Consider the following 21,024-nt stretch of genomic DNA (forward strand, 5'->3'; position numbering starts at 1 on the left):
CAACCATCTATAATAAGGTTTGGTGCCCTCTTCTGACATGCAGGTGTTACATGTAGGCAAAACACTGTTTACATAATAAATAAAAAATTAAAAAAAAAAAAAGAATGATCTTGAATTCCGCATCCTCCTGTTCCCACTTCCCATGTCCACACTCAGCTTCAAGGAGACTCTTTGAAAACCTCATCATATACTGTGAAATTACTGTAGACTGTGATTTAAAGGGCCTCGTTGAAATTAGAAGATGTGACCAGTAGATGGCACTGCTGTCCTAAAAAAAGTAAAAAGGGTCAAAGAATCGAAAAGAAATGATCACATACCAATAAAGAGCCAAGACTTTGTTTTCACTACACAGAATTTTAATGTGAAACTAAAGTAAACATACAAATGTACAGTAAAGCTAATGGCAAAGCAATCTGGTAGCTTAAGGCAAGTTTTAATGGAGATGAATTTAGAAAAAATGATGCAATGATGTAACTTTAAATATAGATTATGAAAAAATATGAAACTGCATCAATAACTTAAAGTAGTTTTCAAAACCTGCACTACTGGAGAAAAGGGGTTTATGATCTTAACGCCAGCATTAAGACAGACAGAAGCAGTGCAGAGCTAGTAGGAAACACTATTTACAGAAGGGCGACAACAACATTAATGCCATGTGATCTTATTTACTGCTGGACTGAGAGTTCTTGGCTAGAAGCAACAGAGAAAATGTACCATCAACATGTTGTTTTAAAAAATACAGGATCACTTTAAGAAGGTAATTCCCCCAGAGGAATTAGGGCACTGAGAGTGTAAACATGTGAGCTATACAACATCAAATACCAACCAAATTCATTCATAGTACTTAGTCATACAAGGTCAGCATGATCTTTTGTAACACACTATTGTTTATAATAATTCAAACATTCAAACACAATCTTTACCATGCATGACGTCAAATATATAACAAATATTTTTATTTTGAAATACAGGGTATTTGTTTATGAATTTTAAGACCTATATACAATGAAAGACACATCTCCACAATCAAGTATCTTTATATGCTTTTTAAATGACCTTATTCAGACTTTTCTGAAATGACCACGTCAGTTTTTACAATTCTCTAAAATAATGCCATTTTATGATAAAATACATTTTTGCAAAAATTCAGAAATGTAGTAACATTTAATGAATAAGACCACGAAAAGTATCTGTAAGCATGTGCCAAATGAATTAGCACTTTTTTCCAGTTTTATATTTAAAAAAATTGCAATTTGACACTAAGCCTATTTAAAAAATATTGTTACACTGACTCATCTCAAAAGGCGCTATTTAGTCCTTTTGCAAAATACCATCATAAATAACTGTCAATGTTTTGCCCAGAATTAATGGAAGAAAATGTATCTTCTGCACAGATGAGCATTTTCTAAGGCTAAACTTCATCACCCAATTAATTTGTTTCTACAAAAGCATGCAATACAAAATACACATGAAAGCAGCTATCTTAAACATGATTTTCATACCATTTACCTCTGTAGCTGATTCATTACTGCCTCCAGTTTAATATGCTGTTACATACAAGAAGTTCCAGTATCCCTTTTCTGACTGATTTAAAAAGAAAATGGAAAAAAAAAAAAAAAAATCCCTGAATGAAACAGAAGCCAGTCTGTGACTTCTTTGGGCATATCTGTAGAACATTATCACCTATGGAGGATATCTCTACCCAAACTCATGATTATAGAATACAACTTGAAACGGATCTGAGACAAATAAAAATTAATACTAATTTAAAAATTTATGTTTAAAAGGGACAGAAAAGATAATTATTAGCATTTAAAAGGATACTGTAGCTTTAACAACTGTAAACTTTTGTTTTAGGAGGCTATGGCAGACAGCTCTATGCTAGGTTTTTAGCTTGTAAAAAAAAAAAACACAAAAAAACATAAGCACACCTTCATTTGTAAAATGGTGTAGAATACAAAAACATAACATGACATAGAGAAAACAAAACCAAACTGCTCATCTAAGAAGGAAAGCTGTATAGCCAACTTGTCTGAAAGTACGAAAGAATTTAAGCAACTGGCTGAAGAAAACCCTGATACAAATTTTAATTTCTTATCTTGTTTTCAAATGACATGAACTTCTAAATTAAATAGGAGAAAGTAGATACTTTCAACCTAACTAAAATAATGCCAACAAGATAAGCTTGCATAGAAAAAAAAATTCAGATTATTACTGGCTACATGTTTTAAAAATCAGAAATGCAGGTATTATAGTGCAAACCATGGCGGCTGATGATGTCTCATGCTGCCTCAGGTCAAGACAGATACTGTAGTACCTCTAGTTATCACAGTTTCTGGTCGCACAATGAGTGATTTGTACCAACTAGAAGCAGTGTGTATGTAGAGATGGGCAGCACGTATGCTGTGCTCATGTTAACGAAGCTTGAGATCATCACCACCACCTAAATTGGAACCAGGACTAGGGTCTTGCTGTCTTCTTGCCTGTAAGACAAAATTGTTGTATGAAGTCATGAATGTGGTTTGAAACTTAAATGACAGATATACAAAATGTTATGACACAGCATCATATAAAAAATGTTCATAGACAAAAACTTTTCAACCAATATTTTCATGGCAAGACAATCAGAACTGTATTAGGATACTTTATAATACTTAATAACCATTTTATATTCAAAAGGATATTATGAACATATACTACATACAAAAGAAAAAACTGTGGTTTTATTTTTAGGACTAGAGGTTTAACTTTACCACACTAATATGGTCAACCATCTTAGAAGCAAACTTTTACTTTTAGTAATAGCTCACATTTAACTAAGTAACAATTATATGCTAGGCATTCTTAAATTCTCCATCGATGAACTAAGTAGGTCCCAACAACTTACATAAGTACTATTATTTTCCCTCATTTCATAAAGACTTGAATGGCTGCGTGTGGTGGCGCATACCTTTAATCTCAGAACTCTGAAGAGGCAGTGTATCTATGTGAGTTCAAGGCCAGCCTGATCTACAAAGAGAGTTTTTTAATATAGCCAGGGCTACTTACACAGGGAAACAACAACAACAAAAAACTGAGTCACAGAAACATTAATACATGTATTATTTACTAACTACAAATAAAATAAACTTAATTTATGCCAAATGAATTTTAACTAGAAACCTCAAAAAATAAAATTCAAAACTGGGCAGTGGTGGCATATACCTATAATCCCAATACCTGGGAGGCAGAGGAAGAAGGATCTCTTGAGTTCTAGGTCAGCCTGGTCTACAGAGCGTGACCCAGGACAGCCAAGAATAAAAACAAAACAAAACAAAAGAAACAAAAAACAAACCCTGTCTCAAACACCAAAACCAACCAACCAACCAACTAAAACCCCAAAAGAAATGAAATAAAAAACATGTAGTTTTATAAACAGAAACAGTATACTTAAGTATCCTTTTGAGAGTATTTAACAATTATGAAACAATAATTATAGGCGCTTAGTATTTCAAGGTCCACTGAGAATGAACACCCTATTTAAATTACCTATTCGAATTATTTAATAGGAAACATCAAGTAAAATATCATGTATGACACTCTCTGGCAATACAAAATATATATAATATAGTGCCTTTTTAGTCCATGTACAATTTCATTGTCTGTGTGTGTGTGTGTGTGTGTGTGAGAGAGAGAGAGAGAGAGAGAGTGCTGTGCATGCACATGGAAGCCAGAAGAGGGAGTCAGATCCCCCGAAGACAGTTACACACAGCTGCCTGACATGGGTGCTAGGACTTAGACACAACCATCTGGAAGAGCTATAAGCACTGAACACTAAACTCAGGTAGTCAGACTTGGCAGAAAATGCCTTATTCACTGACATGCCTCACTAGCCCCCACATGCAATGTTTTATTTAATTTCTTGAACAAGTTCTAATATATTTTAAAGTTTCTTCAGTCCTTCCAAATGTTGGCTAAGTACAAACATCTATTTGTATTCAGAACCTCATTCCTCCCACACAAGTTATCCATCTTTAGATAATGGCAACTCCACTTGGCCAATTAGTTGGGTAGGCTGAAAGCCTTCTGTTACCTTTAACACGTTCTTTTCCCATATCCAGCAGACATCTTTAAAGATAGCCTTAATCTGACTGATTCTACTTCACTTCCTCTATCATTTTTCTCTCTAGACCAAGAACACTTCCCTGTTCTTTTTAACTGATGGACTATATGTCAGCAGTTGGGACTAACTTCAGTTACCTCTGTGATTTATTTAACTATACTTCCAGAACTGTGTACTAAAGCATCAACTGATTTTTCTATAGGCTATGTCATTTTAAAAAACCAATTCAACAACAACAAAAAATACATTGTGAATTTAACTGGAGATCTTACTTAGGTTCAGCATAATGACACAGAGAATTAGAACCTTACACCTACAAGGATGAAGCAGGAAGACACCTGAGCAAATGAGATCTTTTTTGTTTTGATTTGTTTTTTTTCCAGATAGGGTTTTTCTATGCAGCACTGGCTATCCTGGACACACTTTATAGACCAGGCTGGCCTCCAACACACAAGAGATCCGCCTGCCTCTACCTCTCTGAGTGCTGTGATTACAGGCATGCGTTACCACTGCCAGCATGCAAATGAGACCCTATTTCAAAAACAGTTATTAGAGAAAGAACATTCACGACTTTCTAAACAAAGTCCTAAGTCTTTATATTTTAAGGCCAATTTTTATTTTGTCAGTGCTAGGCACCTAAGCCAGGGCCCTGTGCACACTGAGAATGCATTCTACAAAGAGGCACAGCCAGCACTAAGGCTTGGTTTACAGCCCAGCCTAAGGTTGGGTTTGTTTAGACAGTCCAGAGATATATCATCAATTAAGAACATTTTGTTATTTGTACAACTGCCTGGTAGAATGGCACTCTAGAAGCAAAGGCAGGCAGATGTTAATAGTCTGAGGCCAGCCTGACTAGACTACACTGCAAGGTCCAGGCCAGTCAGAAGACCCTGTGCTAAAAAAAAAAAAAAAAAAAAAGACAAAACAAAACAACCCAAAAGCAAATAAGCACAACAAAATGACAGCTTGCCTTATTTAATTCTAAACAAAATAAAAGTTAATAGTAAATTCTTCTCTAGCAAAGGGATTTAAGCCATTTTTGTCAGGAGACTTCTCACAGCTTATTTTAACACACCCTTTTCAGTTAGAATACTCACGGTCACAGTATGGTGTACAGCTTGCTGAGATAAAAAGCTACAGATGACCATGCACCAGAAAACCTATTTATACTTCACACAATCAATGCTAAGAGTGCTGTGAAGACCAGTCAATTCTGTAGAAGCAGAGGCTGTGATATGATATATGCATCTGTTTTCGGTCAAGAAAGGTTAGAAAGGGGCTGAGCAAATGAGGAAACACTAAGGAAAATCAATCTGAATTATACATTTACAAATCACTAACCTACCAATATAGTATTTTATGAATAGTATAGCCTTTGTCTTTGATAAGTTATTTTTAAATTTTATTAATGATAATATAAAGATTTCAAATGGGTGACAGGCAACTAATAGCTGCAGTTTTTTGTACTGGTCCTGGCTGTGCTCAAACAGCTGAGGGATACTTGTCTAAAACACAGTATGGTTTTGTAGAAAGCATGGAATGTAAGAGTAAAGGAAAGTAACTTCACTGTTTGCTTGTGCTGAGTTTCTATTTACCTTGTGAGGAGGGACTAAAAGAGACGAGAAGGCCCTACCCATTGCAGGTTGGATGTTTTAGAGGAGATTCTACAGGTAGTAAGCTATACTAGATAATGGTAAAGAAGTCCTCCCTGGACTCTAAACATCAAGGACATGGTTTGCTGTTTTTAATTAGACATTGTATTACAGACCACACAGGTCCTGTCTTCTTATTTTTTAATATATTATTCAGAAATACAGCAAATCCATTTCCTAGGAGGTCATCATAAGATGCATATAAAAGAGTGACAAAGCAGTCACTAGCCAGGACTTGGAAAATTAGCCAAGAGAACGGCTTAAATAAATCAAAGTGTTTGGTTATTGCTATTCTTTTATTAAGCTGAAGAAAACAAATGTGGAAAACTCTTTATGAGGAAAAAAATGCTTTAAGTTGCAATTCACTGAGTATGTACCTTATACAGATATAGCCTTCTCACACTCAATTTGTATTCGACACTCAGCTAAAAGTTGGTATTTAAGAGATCTGAGTTAATTCTCATTACACAATTAATTCTCATTGCAACATGGAGGGACACTCACAGGGCACTTGAGTTTCCTACTGCTAAGGCTCAGAGATACAAAGCAAAAATTTTAAGTCCTGAGTTGATGCATTTCCCTCATAACTCGTTAAAAAGGTAAAAACTAGGTCAGAGAGTTGGTTCAACCGGGAAACGCACTTGTCAACAAGCCTGAGTACAACCCCTGGGACCCAAGTTGTCCTCTGATTGCCATATTTCACACACCACATACATATGCTCATTTTTTTTCTTATACAAAAAATGGTGTATTTAGTACAAAGTCAAATGTGCTGAAAATGCAAATATTGAATGTAAGATAAATACAGGCTGAGTCATTCTTTTTGCTTGGACTATACAAGCTCCAAAACTATTATATAACAATTCAAAAGCCACATAAAGCTTTTGTTTGATTTCCAAAATTCTCCTGATTTGCTGAGAACTAAACTTTAAAAGGTAGAAAATTCAGTAATTGTTAATCCATTCTGTATTAAAAAATAACTATTTGCTAATCCTTCATAATCTCACCAGATGGAGGTAGTTTCTAGGTAAAATCTGTTGTAGTGCCTTGTAGCCAAATTGTGTACCAATAGACCTCTATTAGCTTAGGTCAAGAAGACAATCTAACTAACGACAACAATACATGAACTGCTACCGGACAGACAAGAGGCACTTCCCCAATTCAAAACCAAAACACTTTCCGGGCACTATGAACCCTGGGAAATTGCTACCCCTGTAGCCAGCAGAACCAGGTAAAGTTAATCTTTTTTGGCTGTTTGGAAACTGACCTACCATCACCACCACCAAAAAAGCCAAAATCCTAAAATACCTTTGTGTTTTAGTCTAAAATTAGAATAAGCCCATTTTACTGGCATTATAGATACATCGTGAGCCAAATACCAGACTCCATTTAGTTTCCATTCAAAGCATCAGATTCTAAGGCTCAAATTCTAAACCCTCAGTGAAACAGCATCTAGAGACAGAGCTAGCATTAAAACCAGATGTCTACTACATACCGTGATAAGTTTCAATGAGACAATACCATATTGTCTGAAGTTGATAACTGGGAGAATTAGGAAGTGTGGCCTTGCTGGAGAAAGTATGTCACCAGGGACCAGCTTTAAGGTCTCAAAAGATCCCTGCCATTTTGAGTTGGCCCTCTTTGCTTCCTACTTTCTTATCAAGATGAGAGCTCTCAGCTGTCCCTGCAGCTATTGATTCCTTTACTCTAAACGGAACTGAACTCCTGAAACCCAATTAAACATTTCTGTTTACAAGTTGCTCATGTCACAGCTATAGCAAAGTATGCTCACTCTACATACCAAAGTTCCCCAAGTAATCTACATCTGTGTTCCCTGAAAACACTTTAGGAACCTTAAGAGAGATACCAATAATTCTCACTCTTCCTTTGACCACAGCAGAAACCTTTTCTCTACTTTATACATAAGGGCATAGTACAAAACTTAAAATAAAGATTTTTGTTGTTTTAAATGTATCCTACTTACCACAGGGTGTGGTGGCATATGCCTGTAAGGCCAGCATTGGGAGGAGCAGATGTTGAGACCAGCTTGAGCAACACAATGTTACTCCCAACTCAGCCAAACAAAATGAAACAAAGAAAGCTTATATGCCAGTACATACAGAACACACACTAAAGAATCTTTGGTTTGCATTATTCTATGTTACACTAATGACATTTTTTTCTATTTCTTAAAAAATATATATTTTGACTTATGTTTTGTCTGTGTGTCTATACAAACACATGTATGCAGCTGGAGTAATAGATGGTTGTGACCCCAATGTAGAGTTTGAAAACAAAACTCTAGTCCTCTGCAAGGGCAGTACACATTCCTAACTGCTGAGCCATCTCTTTAGCTCCTTAAGATGAAATTTTGCTTCTTTCCTAAATAAGGAACAGATGAATGTGATACCAGACTCATGAAGTACTAAGTAAGGATATACAGCCAAAGATAAGCCCTCCATTTAGAAAAAAAATTTTTTTCATTTAAAATTAAATGTACCTGTGTCTTTGTGTACATTAGTGCAGGTATCTAGGAAGGTTAGAAACATCAGGGCCCAATGGCTCTGGAGTTAAGAGACAGTTCACATGAGCACCTAACAAGGGTGCTGGGAATCAAACTGCCAAAATACTTAGCATTCTTAATTGTTGAGCCATCTTTTTCCAGCTCCCTATGACTTATTTATGGGTATGTGCATGTATGTACAGGTACCCATGGAAGCCAGAAGATCATGTCGGATACCCTGGATCTGGAGAGGTTGTTGGGAACCAAGTTTGAGTGCTCAAGAGTGGCCTGTGCTCTTAATGCTGAAACATCTCTCCAGCCCCGATAGCTTTCCATCTTACTACCCATCCCCCACATCTGGTTTTCACTAGTTTCCAGATTCAGTTTCTTAAGTCACCTAATAGAAAACTATGCATGCTCAAACAAATATTCATCTTAAAAATAACTATAGGAGGCTAGATGTGTTGGCACACGCCTGTAATCCCAGCACTTGGGGAGGCAGAGGCAGGTGGATCTGTGAGTTTGAGGCCAGCCTGGTCTACAAAGCCAGTCCAGGACAGCCAAGGCTACACAGAAAAACTCTGTCTCAAAAACAAAACCAACCAACCAACCCTATAGGATAAGATATTAGACATAACTTTGTATACCATTTTACACCATAAGATAATTTAAGAGTATCTGGTTAAAGATAATAAAATAAGCATTTTTACCAGCTCATTTATCATTTGCAAAATCAACTAAAAAGTGGACAAAATGCTGTATTAGTGAAAGCCTCTTCCTGAAAAGACGGAAAATGCTAATCCTACCATAAATGATGGAAAGAAAACTCAACATTTTATAGATGGCAAACTGGAAGCATGAAGAAATTTCATATGAAGACATCAGTAAAAACTGAAAAGCCTTAAGATACCAACCACCTGAAGTTCTGCTTCCCACCAACAGAACATTATCTTTACATACATATTAAATGTTCACAACACTATCATTACAACCTTAGTATGGCAAAGCTAGAGATTTCAGAGGTTATCCAAACAGTGGTGGACATCCCTAAGTGTCAGTGCTGCCAAAAATCTCAGGCTTCCAAAGATTATTACCCAGTGCCACCCACGAGTTACCACTGTTCCCTGGCCCTCATTTCCAGTCAGGCATTGGGACCACCCACTAGTACCAATATTATTCTTTTCTGCCTCAGCTTTTTCTATTTCAAGAAAAATTATTTCTAATGTCCCCTGGCAGATTTTATTTTTCAGCTTAATCATCTCTATTTCCTACTGCTAGACTATATTTGTGCAGATGCCCTGGCTGGAAAACTGTGGCTTAATTTCTTATACTTTCTTCTGCTAGCAAATTATTTGGAAGAGAGCACGTTAATTAATTTTTCTGGGAGTTTCATTTTTACAAACTGTTATTAAGAACGAATTAGAAGATGTTTAAATCCCAAAGATAGTTGATTACGTATATGTCCGTGTGTTTAAGACAGGGCCTCACTATGTAGCCCTGGAACTTGCTATGCAGATTAAGCTGGTTTCAAACTGCAGAGATCCATCTACCTGTCCTCTGCTTCCAAAATGGGCAACCACACCCAGACAGACCCAAAGATGTTTAAATTATAGGGAAATATTTTCTTCCACTGTTATTTTTAAAAAAGAGGTAAACAGCAAGAAAATAAGCTTTTAGGAAGTGCTCATAGGTAAGACAGGAATATAAGGGACGAGGGCACAATATATTCACACAAAGCACCACAAGACACACAGACCACAAAGCCCTCTTCAATTGCCAGTGGGTATGTGCTCTGGAGACAGAGTCCAGCCCACTGTTTTTAGATGGCAGCTCTCTAAAAGAACTAATATTTCAAATTATTAACGTAAGTGACTACAGCAGCGGTTCTTAACTTTCCTAATGCTGCAATTCTTTAATACAGTTCCTCATTTTGTAGTAACCCAAATCATAAAATTATTCTCACTGCTACTTCATTTCTGTCATTTTGTTACTGTTATGAATCATTATGTAAATATCTGATATGCAGGATATCTGATGAACCCCATGAAGGGGTCGTTTGACCCTCAAAGGGGTCGTGACCCACAGTTTGAGAACCAGTGGACTAGAGACTCTTAAATCATTGATGAAAATCTGTTTTCTCTATCTTCTAGGTCATAATGCTTTAGTGCCCAATACACTTTAGAGAACTAAAAGGATGCTCCATCAGCCAGACAATTCAATTAGCTGGAGCCAGCACCAGGCAGAGCTTTTAGCACTAAGGAGGCACTTTGGAGAGCCATTAGTACTGTCGGCACACATGGGCTAAGCACAGCATTTAAGTGCTTTCTAAGTGCTTCTCATTGAATTCTCACAATTTCTGTGATAAAACTGGGGCTTAAGAGACTGGCAAATGATTGAACAAGAATGTGAATTGGGCCTGACTACAAAGCCAAGGCTCTCAATTGCTGACTCACTAGTGGGAACATTCTATCTGAATGACAAATTATTTGGCATCCCTGTCAACAGGTTTTACTTTTGTTCATAGCCAAACATAAAAACATCAAAATGTTTTCAAGTGACAACACTGTAAATTAGACAGAGTATCTAAGTAAACAGACAATCTGTGTTGGGCACAGAGGTGCATGTTTAATCCCCACACTAGGATATTCTCTGGCAAGAGGATCATGGCCAGCCAGGGCTACACAGCAAAACCTGTCACACTTTATCTAGTAACAGAACCACACACATACACACACACAAGCTTCTTAGGTAACTGTTCCATTAATTCTCAGTTATTTCTTCAGGTATATTTATTTACTGCAGAAAGACTGAGCATGACCATATCCTCTGGCTTGACAAGCTCCATTACTTGTCCATTCCTTTGCACAGGAAAGCAGCCTCCCCAAGTCTGTCCACACTGATCTCTCCAAATATATTCTTGTGAAGTTCCCAAGCAGAGCTGACTTAAATGTTCTAAGTAGTTTTTTTTTTTTTTTAAATTAAAATCTATGTAAAAGCCAGGAGTAGTGGTGCATGTCTTTAATCTCAGCACTTGGGAGGTAGAGGCAGGTGGAGTTCTTTAAGTTTGAGGTCACCTGATCTACATAATGAGTTCCAGGACAGCCAAGACTACAAAGAGAAACCCTGTCTTAAAAACAAAAAAACCCTAGTTCTCAGATAGATGAGTTAGAACTGTTGTTTGGAAGATGCTCATTTACCAAGTAAACACAATGTAAAAACATTGTGGTAGATGACTCAGTGGACACAAAGAATAAGGGTTTCATTTTATGGGCTGTCAAGAAAGGGAAGGACAGATACACTTACAGCCATTTCAACATACAGTTCAATGAAAGCTTTAACAGAAAAAAGAGGTAGCTGTGAGTGGCGAAACAGGCTTCTACTCCCAGCACTTAGAAGCTGGAGTCAAGAGGATCAATAATCTAACTGATTCTGATTCTACAGTGAGTTCCCGGTGAGCTTGTGCTAGATGAGATCTTGTCTCAAAAACAAACAAAACCCCAAAGCAAACAAACCTCAAACAGGGAGAATAAAGGTGAGTGGGCAGGAGGGAGAAAAGAGGTAAAGGTAGGAGGGAGAGAGGGAGGAGACAGAAAAGGAACGGAAAGAGGGAGGGAGGAAGGAAGGAAATTAAGTGCTATAAAAATTACAAAGCAGAAGACAATTAAGAATTCTTGAGAAGGGCCTGACATAACTTAAGCTGTATCCCAATGAATGGATATCAAAGTATTTAGAGTACAACGAGGAAAGAGTTAAGAAATGTAAGACATCAAAAATTGTAAAAGCTTCAAACACACACACGACCAAGTCTTCATGCGTGCAGATGTCTGTCTATCTCTATCCTTCTATACTTCCCTAGCTAAAATTTCTAGGGATAGACTCATTTACTACCAGTCCTTTAAGTAAATTAACCCATTGACAAAGAAATCTATCCAGCATTAAAAGACACTGAGTCTTTCTTCACAGAGTAACCACTGAATAGGCTTCGTGTTAGATTTTAAAATTTATTCTAAAATAGATTCGCCACAATACCACAGAAAAGAAAATAACAGCAGCTGATATCTACTCAGTGCCACATATTCTAAAGGTTCTTTCACATGTAATTTGCCCATTTAATCCTTACAATGACCCTGATGAATAATCACAAAAAGGTGAAGTATGCCATCTCAGGTAACAAAGTAGGTGACAGAGTCAGAACTCTCAGTCTGGCCCTAGAGCCTGGACTTTTAACTACTTTTTGTAGACACACACATATATACTCACTCTCTTTTCTATATGTTAGTTTAAACAATAGTATTTAAGTAATTTTGTCCTTCAAAATTTTTGTATTATACAACATTGACTTAAAACATTAAGAAAAAAAAAATGTAGCCAGGTGTGATGACATCTGCCTTTAACTGCAGAAGGCAGAGGCAGGTCGATCTCTGAGTTGAAAGCTAGACTACCTACTCTACAGAGTGAATTCCAGGGCAGGCAGGGATACACAGTTAGACTCTTGTCTCCAAAAAACAAGAACAAAATTAAATTATGTTAAAATGCATATAGTATCTTAACCATTTTCATGAACATCAACAGTGTCTAAAGACATTTATATTGATGTGCATCTCTGGAATTTGTTAGCTTGCAAAACTTAAATTCTACACTCATTAAAACAACCCCTCCATCTCCCTGGCAACTATCATTCCACTTTGTGTTTACAAATTTGACTACCTTAAGTAATAATGCTAACTTTATTTTATATGTATGGGTGTTTTGCATTCATTCATGTGTAGCACTTTTGTGTCTGATGCTCTCACGGTTATAGGTGGCTGTGAGCTGTCCCAGAAGTCCTGGAAATTGAACCTAGGTTGTTTGGAAGAACAGCCAGTGCTCTTAACCACTGAACCATCTCCCCAGCCCCTCTATTCCTTCCTCCCCCCCCCCTTTTTTGAGACAAGAGTGTTGCTATTTAGGCCTAGCTGGCCTGGAATTGTGGCCACCTTCCTGTTTCAGTTCCTCAGCTCTTGGGACTATAGGTGTACTCTATCATGCTCAGCATAAACTCAGCTTCATAATACTGATTTTTAATCCCATGAAATTACTCTAGTTGATGCAATCAGATTTTTAATACCTTGCTGTGCATATCTGTGTATTAGCATGTATGGGCATACATGCACACATATGTCAACACACAGTTGTTGACATCAGTGATCTTCCATCTTATTTCTCAATCTGGGTCTACTGATGAACCTGTACTTCACTGATTTGGCCTTTGTAGCTAGCCAGCTTGCTCCAAATTCCATCTGTTTCTCAGTTGCTCGGATGGCAGGAGGGCTACCAAGTCCCCTCAGACATTTAGGTGGTTGCTGGTAGCCCAAAGCTGCCTTACTCTTTCTTTTAAAAACTATTCACTTATTTTTATATTTTTACATTTATGCGTGTGTACCTGAGTGTATGTCTGTGCACCACATGTGTGCAAAATTCCATGGAGGTTAGAAAGAGGGTGTTGGATCCCCTAGAACTGAAGCCATAGGCAGTTGTGAACTGCCACATGGGAAATGAACTCAGGTCCTCTGCCAGAACCAGTTTTCTTAAAAACTAAGCCATCTCACTCCTCCCTTTCCCAAACTCCCAATCCAGTCAAATTTGGTAGTGGGAGCTGTGTACAACTTGAGTGATAGGAATATTCGCATTGATAACCCACTGCCACTGGATCAGCTTTACTGGCTTTTTCAAGTTTGTATTTCTTGGGCTGGGACTGTAGAACAATGTAGAGCAGGTCCTGGGCTTGAGCTCTAGCACTTGGAGGAGGAGAAGGTGGAGGAAGAGTTGTAGTCCTTAAGAATGTATTTGTTAAATACTAACTTCTTCAACTAAATCCATTTAAACCAGCAAACAGACTAAACTCGTAGGTATTAACACCATATATAGAGAGAAGGTAGTTACTATAAAAATTGAGGTAATGATTACTTTTGAGTGAAGTTATAATCTGACAGGCATACAGAGGGTATTGACATGATATTGGAGTTTTATTTTGTTACCTTGAAAGTAGTTATAAGGGTATCAGATCTACAGTAATTCATCAGACTACATATTCTTCTATGTCCATATATCTGTATTTTGCTTCATAGTAAATTTAAAAATTTTTTAGATTTACTTTATTTTATGTTCATGTTTCTGACGAGTGCTTTGTCTGTAAGCATGTACACATGTATGTGTACTATATGTGTGCTAGCGATTAAAAAAGGGCACTGGATCCTCTGAAACTGCAATTACAGATAGTCATAAGCCGCCATGTAGGTGCTGGGAACCAAACCTGAATACTTTACTTTTCTTTTTTTAAAAGATTTACTTATTTTATGTGTATAAGAATTTGCCTGCATCCTGCACAAAACTAAAGTCCAAGTGGATCAGAGACCTCAATATAAAACCAGACACACTAAACCTGTTAGAAGAAAAAGTTGGGAAGAGCCTGGAACTCATTGGCACAGGAAACAACTTCCTAAACAGAACACCAACAGCAAAGGCTCTAAGTGCAACAATCAATAAATGGGATCTCATGAAACTGAAAAGCTTCTATAAAGCAAAGGACACTGTCATCAAAGCAAAACGACTGCCTACAGATTAGCAAAGAATCTTCATCAACCCTCTATCTGACAGAGGGTTAATATTCAGTATATATAATCCAATTAAAAAATGGGGTACAGAGCTAAACAGAGAATTCTCAATAGAGGAATATCAAATAGCAGAGAAACACTTAGAGAAATGTTCAATGTCCTTACTCATCAGGGAAATGCAAATCAAAACGACCCTAAGATCTCACCTTACACCCATCAGAATGGCCAAGATGAATAACTCAAGTGACAACACATGCTGGAGAGGATGTGAAGAGGAACCCTCCTCCACTGCTGGTGGGAATGTAAACTTATACAACCACTTTGAAAAACAATCTGGCCCTATCTCAGACAATTAGGAATAGTGCTTCCTCAAGATCCAGCTATACCACTCCTAGGTATATATCCAAAAGATGCTCAAGTATACAACAAGGACATTTGATCAACCATGTTTGTAGAAGCTATATTTGTAATAGCCAGAAGTTGAAAACAGCCCACATGCCCCTCAGTTGAGGAATGGATACAGAAACTGTGGTACATTTACACAATGGAATATTACTCAGCGATAAAAAACAAGGAAATCATGAAATTTGCAGGAAAATGGTGAGAACTGGAAAAGATCATCCTGAGTGAGGTATCCCAGAAGCAGAAAGACACTCTGGGTATATACTCACTTATAAGTGGATATTAGACTTACAATATAGGATAAACATACTAAAATCTGTACACCTAAGGAAGCTAATCAGGAAGGAGGACTCTGGCTGAGATGCTCAATCCCCATTCAGAAAGGCAAAGAGGATGGACATTGGAGGAGGGAGAAAACAGGGAACAGGACAGGAGCCTACAGAGGGCCTCTGAAAGGCTCTACCCTGCAGGGAATCAAGGCAGATGCGGAGACTCACAGCCAAACTTTGGGCAGAGTGCAGGGAATCTTATGAAAGAAGTAGGAGATAGTAAGGCCTGGAGAGGACAGGAATTCCACAAGGAGAGCAACAGTGGTCTTTTCTGAAACTGATTCTCAAGCCAAGAACCACTCATGGAGATGGCCTGGAACCCCTGCATGGAGGTAGCCTATGGCAGTTCAGTGTCCAAGTGGCCTCCACAGTAATGGGGACAGGGACTGTCTCTGACATGAACTGATTGGCCTGCTCTTTGATCATCACCCCCCCCCGAGGGGGGAGCAGCCTTACCAGGTCCTAGAGGAAGACAACACAGCCACTCCTGATTAGACCTGATAGATTAGGATCAGAGGGAAGGGGAGGAGGATCTCCATTATCAGTGGACTGGGAGAGGGACACAAGTGGGGAAGAGGGAGGATGGGATTGGGAGGGGAAGAGAGAGGGAGGTACAGGTGGGATACAAAGTGAATAAACTGTAATTAATAAAAATAAAATAATTAAATAAAAAAAGCATCTAGACTGGGGAAAAAAAAAAAAGAATTTGCCTGCATGTGTGTCCTTTGACATGTGCATGCCTGGTGTCCATGAAAGCCAGAGAGTATGTTGGATCACCTGGATCTGAAGTTATACACAGTTGTGAGCTGCCATGTAGGTGCTGAGAATTGAACCTGGGTCCTCCACAAGCGCAGTAAGTGCTCTTAATCACTGAACCATCTCTCCAGTCCCCTGAATACTTTTCAAGAGCTGCAAATGCTCTTAACCACCACACTAGCGCCCCATTCCTTACATATTAATCCCTTCTTAGAGTATTTTGAAAACGTTAAGTTGTCGCCTCAAGAATTACATAAATGACAAAGACTACTCTGTTTCAGGATGATCATTCCTAGTGATAGTCATGTGATGAGGCATCTGTGCAGCTGCCTCAGGCCACGTGAAATGCCCAGCACAGCAAAAACAGGAAACAAAGAAAGCCACCTTTGTAACCTTCAAAACCTCTTAAGATAAATATTCATAAAAAAGTAGAAAATAGTATTTGCCTGTAAGGATTTTTAGTATTGTTTTATATTTTTGGTTGTAAGCCTAGCCTTTAATACTGAGCCATCTCTTCAGTACTTCAGCAATATTTTTAATAATGCTTTGACAATGTTCTATATTAACAAGAGGCACATTTTACAAGTATGTGATAGCATACACCTGTAATCCCAGTACCTAGAAAGTGGAGGCAGCAAGAGGCAGAATAAAGATATTTGAAATATGAACAAAAAGAAAATATACCTGTTATATTACAAAATTTTTTTTGAAGACCAATAAATGAGAAATCCTTACACAACCGTAAAAATTAGAATTACTGTTTAAAAAATTGCATACAATAAATTCAAGCACAAATACACAATTTTTAAAAATAAAAGACAAAATTAAACCATTAAAAAACATTATGCACAAACATGGTAAACACAGCCTGAGAGTTTGGGAAAGTACTAACCAGTTACTGCCAGCAGCTGTGAAACTCTCACCTCCATTTCCTCCCGGTGAGACCTGTCTCTATCCTCAAATTCTCGAGTTCTTCTTCGAGCCTCTTCGAAGGCCTGTTGTGCTAATGCATCTTCCTGCTGTCAAGGTACATAAAATAATTATTATTATTTTAATTTATGTAAAAAAATTAAATTTGTAGATTTTTTTGGGGGGAAGAAAACCAACTGAAAAGTAATTCTTAAAATATCAATACTAACTTCGCACTCCTAACTAGGTACTTTTATTTTATTTGGGAGTCAGGGTCTTGTTATAGTCTTGGCTGGTCTGAAACATGATCCACCTGCATTAGCCTCTCCAGTGCTAGCACTACTGACATCTGTTGTCATATTCTAATAGGACTCTGAGCCATCTCTGATTTGTGATCCTTTTTCTTAGCGCCCCCTCCCTGTAAACTTGATCAGCATTCTACCTATTTGTTTTTTATATTTTTGGAATCTTTAGTCTCCCCTTCATTTCTATAAACATTTTTCTAATTTGGAACCCAAAGAGCTCCTAGCTAGATTACTGTCAGTCTACCAAAGACGGTTCCTGTTCCATTTTATTATTGCACCCCACTGTTCCCTCTGTCATCCATGTACATCTAAAGTACAATTTGATCACGACTCCTAGCCTTAAATGCTCCCTCACTGCTTAGACCCTGCAGCATAAAATGTTCAAGTTTTGCCAGTCACATGCCACTTAGTATGTACTTACACTTTTGATGGTATAATTGAAGAAACTAAAAGATCCAGAACAATAAAAAAAAAAAAAAAAAAGCCATCAATATTCACTTCCCTAGAAGAGCACAAGGGTTGGCCATATAACTTACTTCTGCCAATGTAATAGCATAAGACAACTAATGAGGTTTCTAAGAAAGCTATATAAGAGAAATTTCACCATTACTCCTTCCTGGGAACTGATACAATGTTCAGAGACTTAGCGGCCGTCTGGTAAATATGAGGATAGACCCACAGACAGGAAGATGAAAAGACATGTGCCTCTGATAATGCAGTAAATGTTAAACTGGGCCTAACTATGCTAGATATCTTGCTGTATGCATAAAATAATGTCACTGTTAATAAGATTAATATTTAATTTTTCACAGTTCACAGGGGCTTTCTATTTGTGTGCTTTACATCTCTAGAAAAAGAATCCCAAGATTTTCCCTCCTGTGTGTTTTCATCTTGCTTCTTCATGGTCCATGATGGCAGCTGAGGATGTCTGTACAAGCCAAACTGATGAGGTGGGAGTAGATTGTTCTGCCATTTTCCCAGGTCTCTAAGTTGTACATCAAATTTAGGGCTGACCACTTTACATTTGTTCAACCTGCCTGAGAGGCTCCCAATGATTTTCCCACTCTGTGATCATCAAAGATTTTAAATTATCCAATGTAAGCACGCTTTATCGTCACAGTTAGGAACTGAATGATGACTTGGAGCATGGCCTAATGAGGATCTGGCACTCTGTCTCTTCTCAGCATTGTTGATGCTCTTGAGAGCATCTGCCAGGTTATTCACATGCACCATGGTGACGGTGTGGAAAGATGGCAGAAAGGTCAATAATTTCCATTTTCAGTGCCTGTAACTTAAAGGTCTGATCAAATTCCCATACTTAGGGCTAGAGAGAGAGCTTAGTGGCAGAGCATCAACCTAGCACACAAGGTTCCAGGTCCAATCACCAGCACTTAGGAAAAGCACATTCTTTTTTCTTTCCTAAAATCTTGTGGTTTTTGTTTTGTTTTAACATGTATGTCTGTGTACTACTTGTGTGCCTGGCACCTGCAGAGGCAAAAAAGGTCACTGGATTTCCCCAGTATAGGAATACTCAGTTATGAGTTGTTACATGGGGGCTGAGAATTGAACCTTAGTTCTTTTCATACTTTCCTAAAGTAGCCCATCCTCTTAATTTCTAAGCCATCTCAAGCCTCCAAAACATATTTTTATGATGTACCTACTAGTTTTAGAACCCAAGGTAAGATGATAATTAATTTTACTAAGCCTTAGTAAATTCATATAAAATACAGGCATAGTAATATTTGTTAAAATGACACAAGACAGCTGGGTATGGTGGCACATGCCTTTAATCCCAGCACTTGCGAGGCAGAGGCAAGCAGATCTCTCTGAGTTCGAGGCCAGCCTGGTCTACAAAAAGAGTTCAGGACAGTCAGGGCTCTGTGTAACAGAGAAACCCTGTCTCAAAAAACCAAAACCAAATCAAACCAAACTAACAAAAAATAAGACAACACAGAAAAAAGGCTTAAGACATTTCAATAAGTGCTATTAATTTACAAGCACTTATGAACATAAAAAAGTCACACACCTAACTTGTATCTACTTCCAGAATATTCTATATAAATAAGCCTGAGCTGCCTAGAAAAAAAAAATGCTGCCTAAGGGTGTTCAATTTCTAGTGACTTACCAACTGGGACAAACCTGCTGATGACAAGGCATTCCTTCTGTTCTGCTCACTTACTTCTTTTTCTCAGAAACTTTTATTACATTTAATGTGTGTGCACACACTGCAGCTTAGATGTAGAGGTCAGAGAACAACCTACAGGGGTCGGTTCTCTCCCTTTTGGGGGGGCTTATAGATCAAAACCAGGTCATAAGGCTGGTGACAAGTGCTTTTACCCTATACCATCTTGTTGGCCTTTAATCACTTTCATTTATTTCAAAACTATTTGCTTAGTCTTTAGTATGTGTCTGCAACTGTAATGTGCTTGGTGCCATTAATACAACATGAGGGAATATTGTTAGTTTTTTTTTAATCACATAACTGCGGGGTCAGTGGCAAATAAACCTAATTAACAAACCAACATAAAGTTATCAACTGTGATTATGTACAACGAAGGAGTTATGAAGATAAAATGAGAGTGTATGCAAGCTGTAACCTAATTCCCTAAGAAAATTACTGAGACACTGTACACTCTACTTGGTAGTTCTCTATTTCCTAGTTCCAATTTCTGTCATGCTCTTTTCTGGTGACAAGTGAGTAGCCTCAGCTGTCCTGGATTTGCTTTGTAGACCAGGGTGGCTGAGCCCTCGCAGAGATTTGCCTGCCTCTGCTTCCCTGAGTGCTGGGATTACTGGCACGTGCTACCACGCCTGGCTTGAACAGAATTATTACTCTTAGCAAATGGTAAAACAAGAAAGCTGACGGGAAATTACCAGTATCATCCTGTCCTTTAACATTTCCTTTTAAAGGATAGTACCTGCTAATAAAATTATCTGCTCACCCATGTAGACCAATGGCTAGGGACAAGTAACTTTATACAGCCTAAAGCAATGGTTAGAGATATTTGCAAAATTTTAGTCTCCTGAGCCTTGTGTCACACTAACTTGCTTTTCCAGGGTCTGCATGAAAACGAGTTGGGGTGGACCACTGTGGCATGTACCTGTAACCCACCATGTGGAAGGCTAAGGCAGGACTACCATCTGAGTTTTGGAGTTAAAGAGAACAGTCTGAACAACATAGGGAGTCTTCATAAAACAACACAACAGGGGCTGGAGAGACGATTCTGCTGCTCTTCCAGAAGGCCCAGGTTTTATTCCCAAGCCCACACAAGCAACTCACAAACATCTGTAACTTCAGTCCCAGGGATGTACTGCCCTCTTCTGGTCTCCACAAGACACACACAGTGCACAGACACACACACATACAGTCATGGTGTTTCATCACAGCAATAATAGCCCTAAGATACTACTGCTCTTTATTTTTTAAAAATATTTTATTAAGGGGCTGGAGAGATGGCTCAGCGATTAAGAGT

The 21,024-nt window shown here is 38.0% G+C and overlaps 1 protein-coding gene across 3 annotated transcripts in view; it reads right to left on the reverse strand.

The window, feature by feature from the left end:
• Positions 1 to 334: 334 nt before the first annotated feature.
• Cbfb (core-binding factor subunit beta) overlaps positions 335 to 21,024 on the reverse strand; it is a 41,932-nt gene continuing 21,242 nt past the window's right edge. For 2 of the 3 annotated variants that reach the window (XM_060392109.1, XM_021631697.2), the window contains 2 exons: positions 17,261 to 17,356; positions 335 to 2,483 (listed from right to left, as the gene is read on the reverse strand). In XM_060392109.1, the coding sequence (XP_060248092.1) occupies positions 2,415 to 2,483; positions 17,261 to 17,356 (165 nt within the window). In that variant the 3' untranslated portion in view covers positions 335 to 2,414. Of the gene's footprint in view, positions 2,484 to 17,229; positions 17,357 to 21,024 lie in introns of all 3 variants that reach the window. The other variant, XM_021631706.2, reaches the window with a different exon arrangement.

Source organism: Meriones unguiculatus, chromosome 10 (genome assembly GCF_030254825.1).
Source record: "Meriones unguiculatus strain TT.TT164.6M chromosome 10, Bangor_MerUng_6.1, whole genome shotgun sequence".
Lineage (NCBI taxonomy): Eukaryota > Metazoa > Chordata > Mammalia > Rodentia > Muridae > Meriones > Meriones unguiculatus.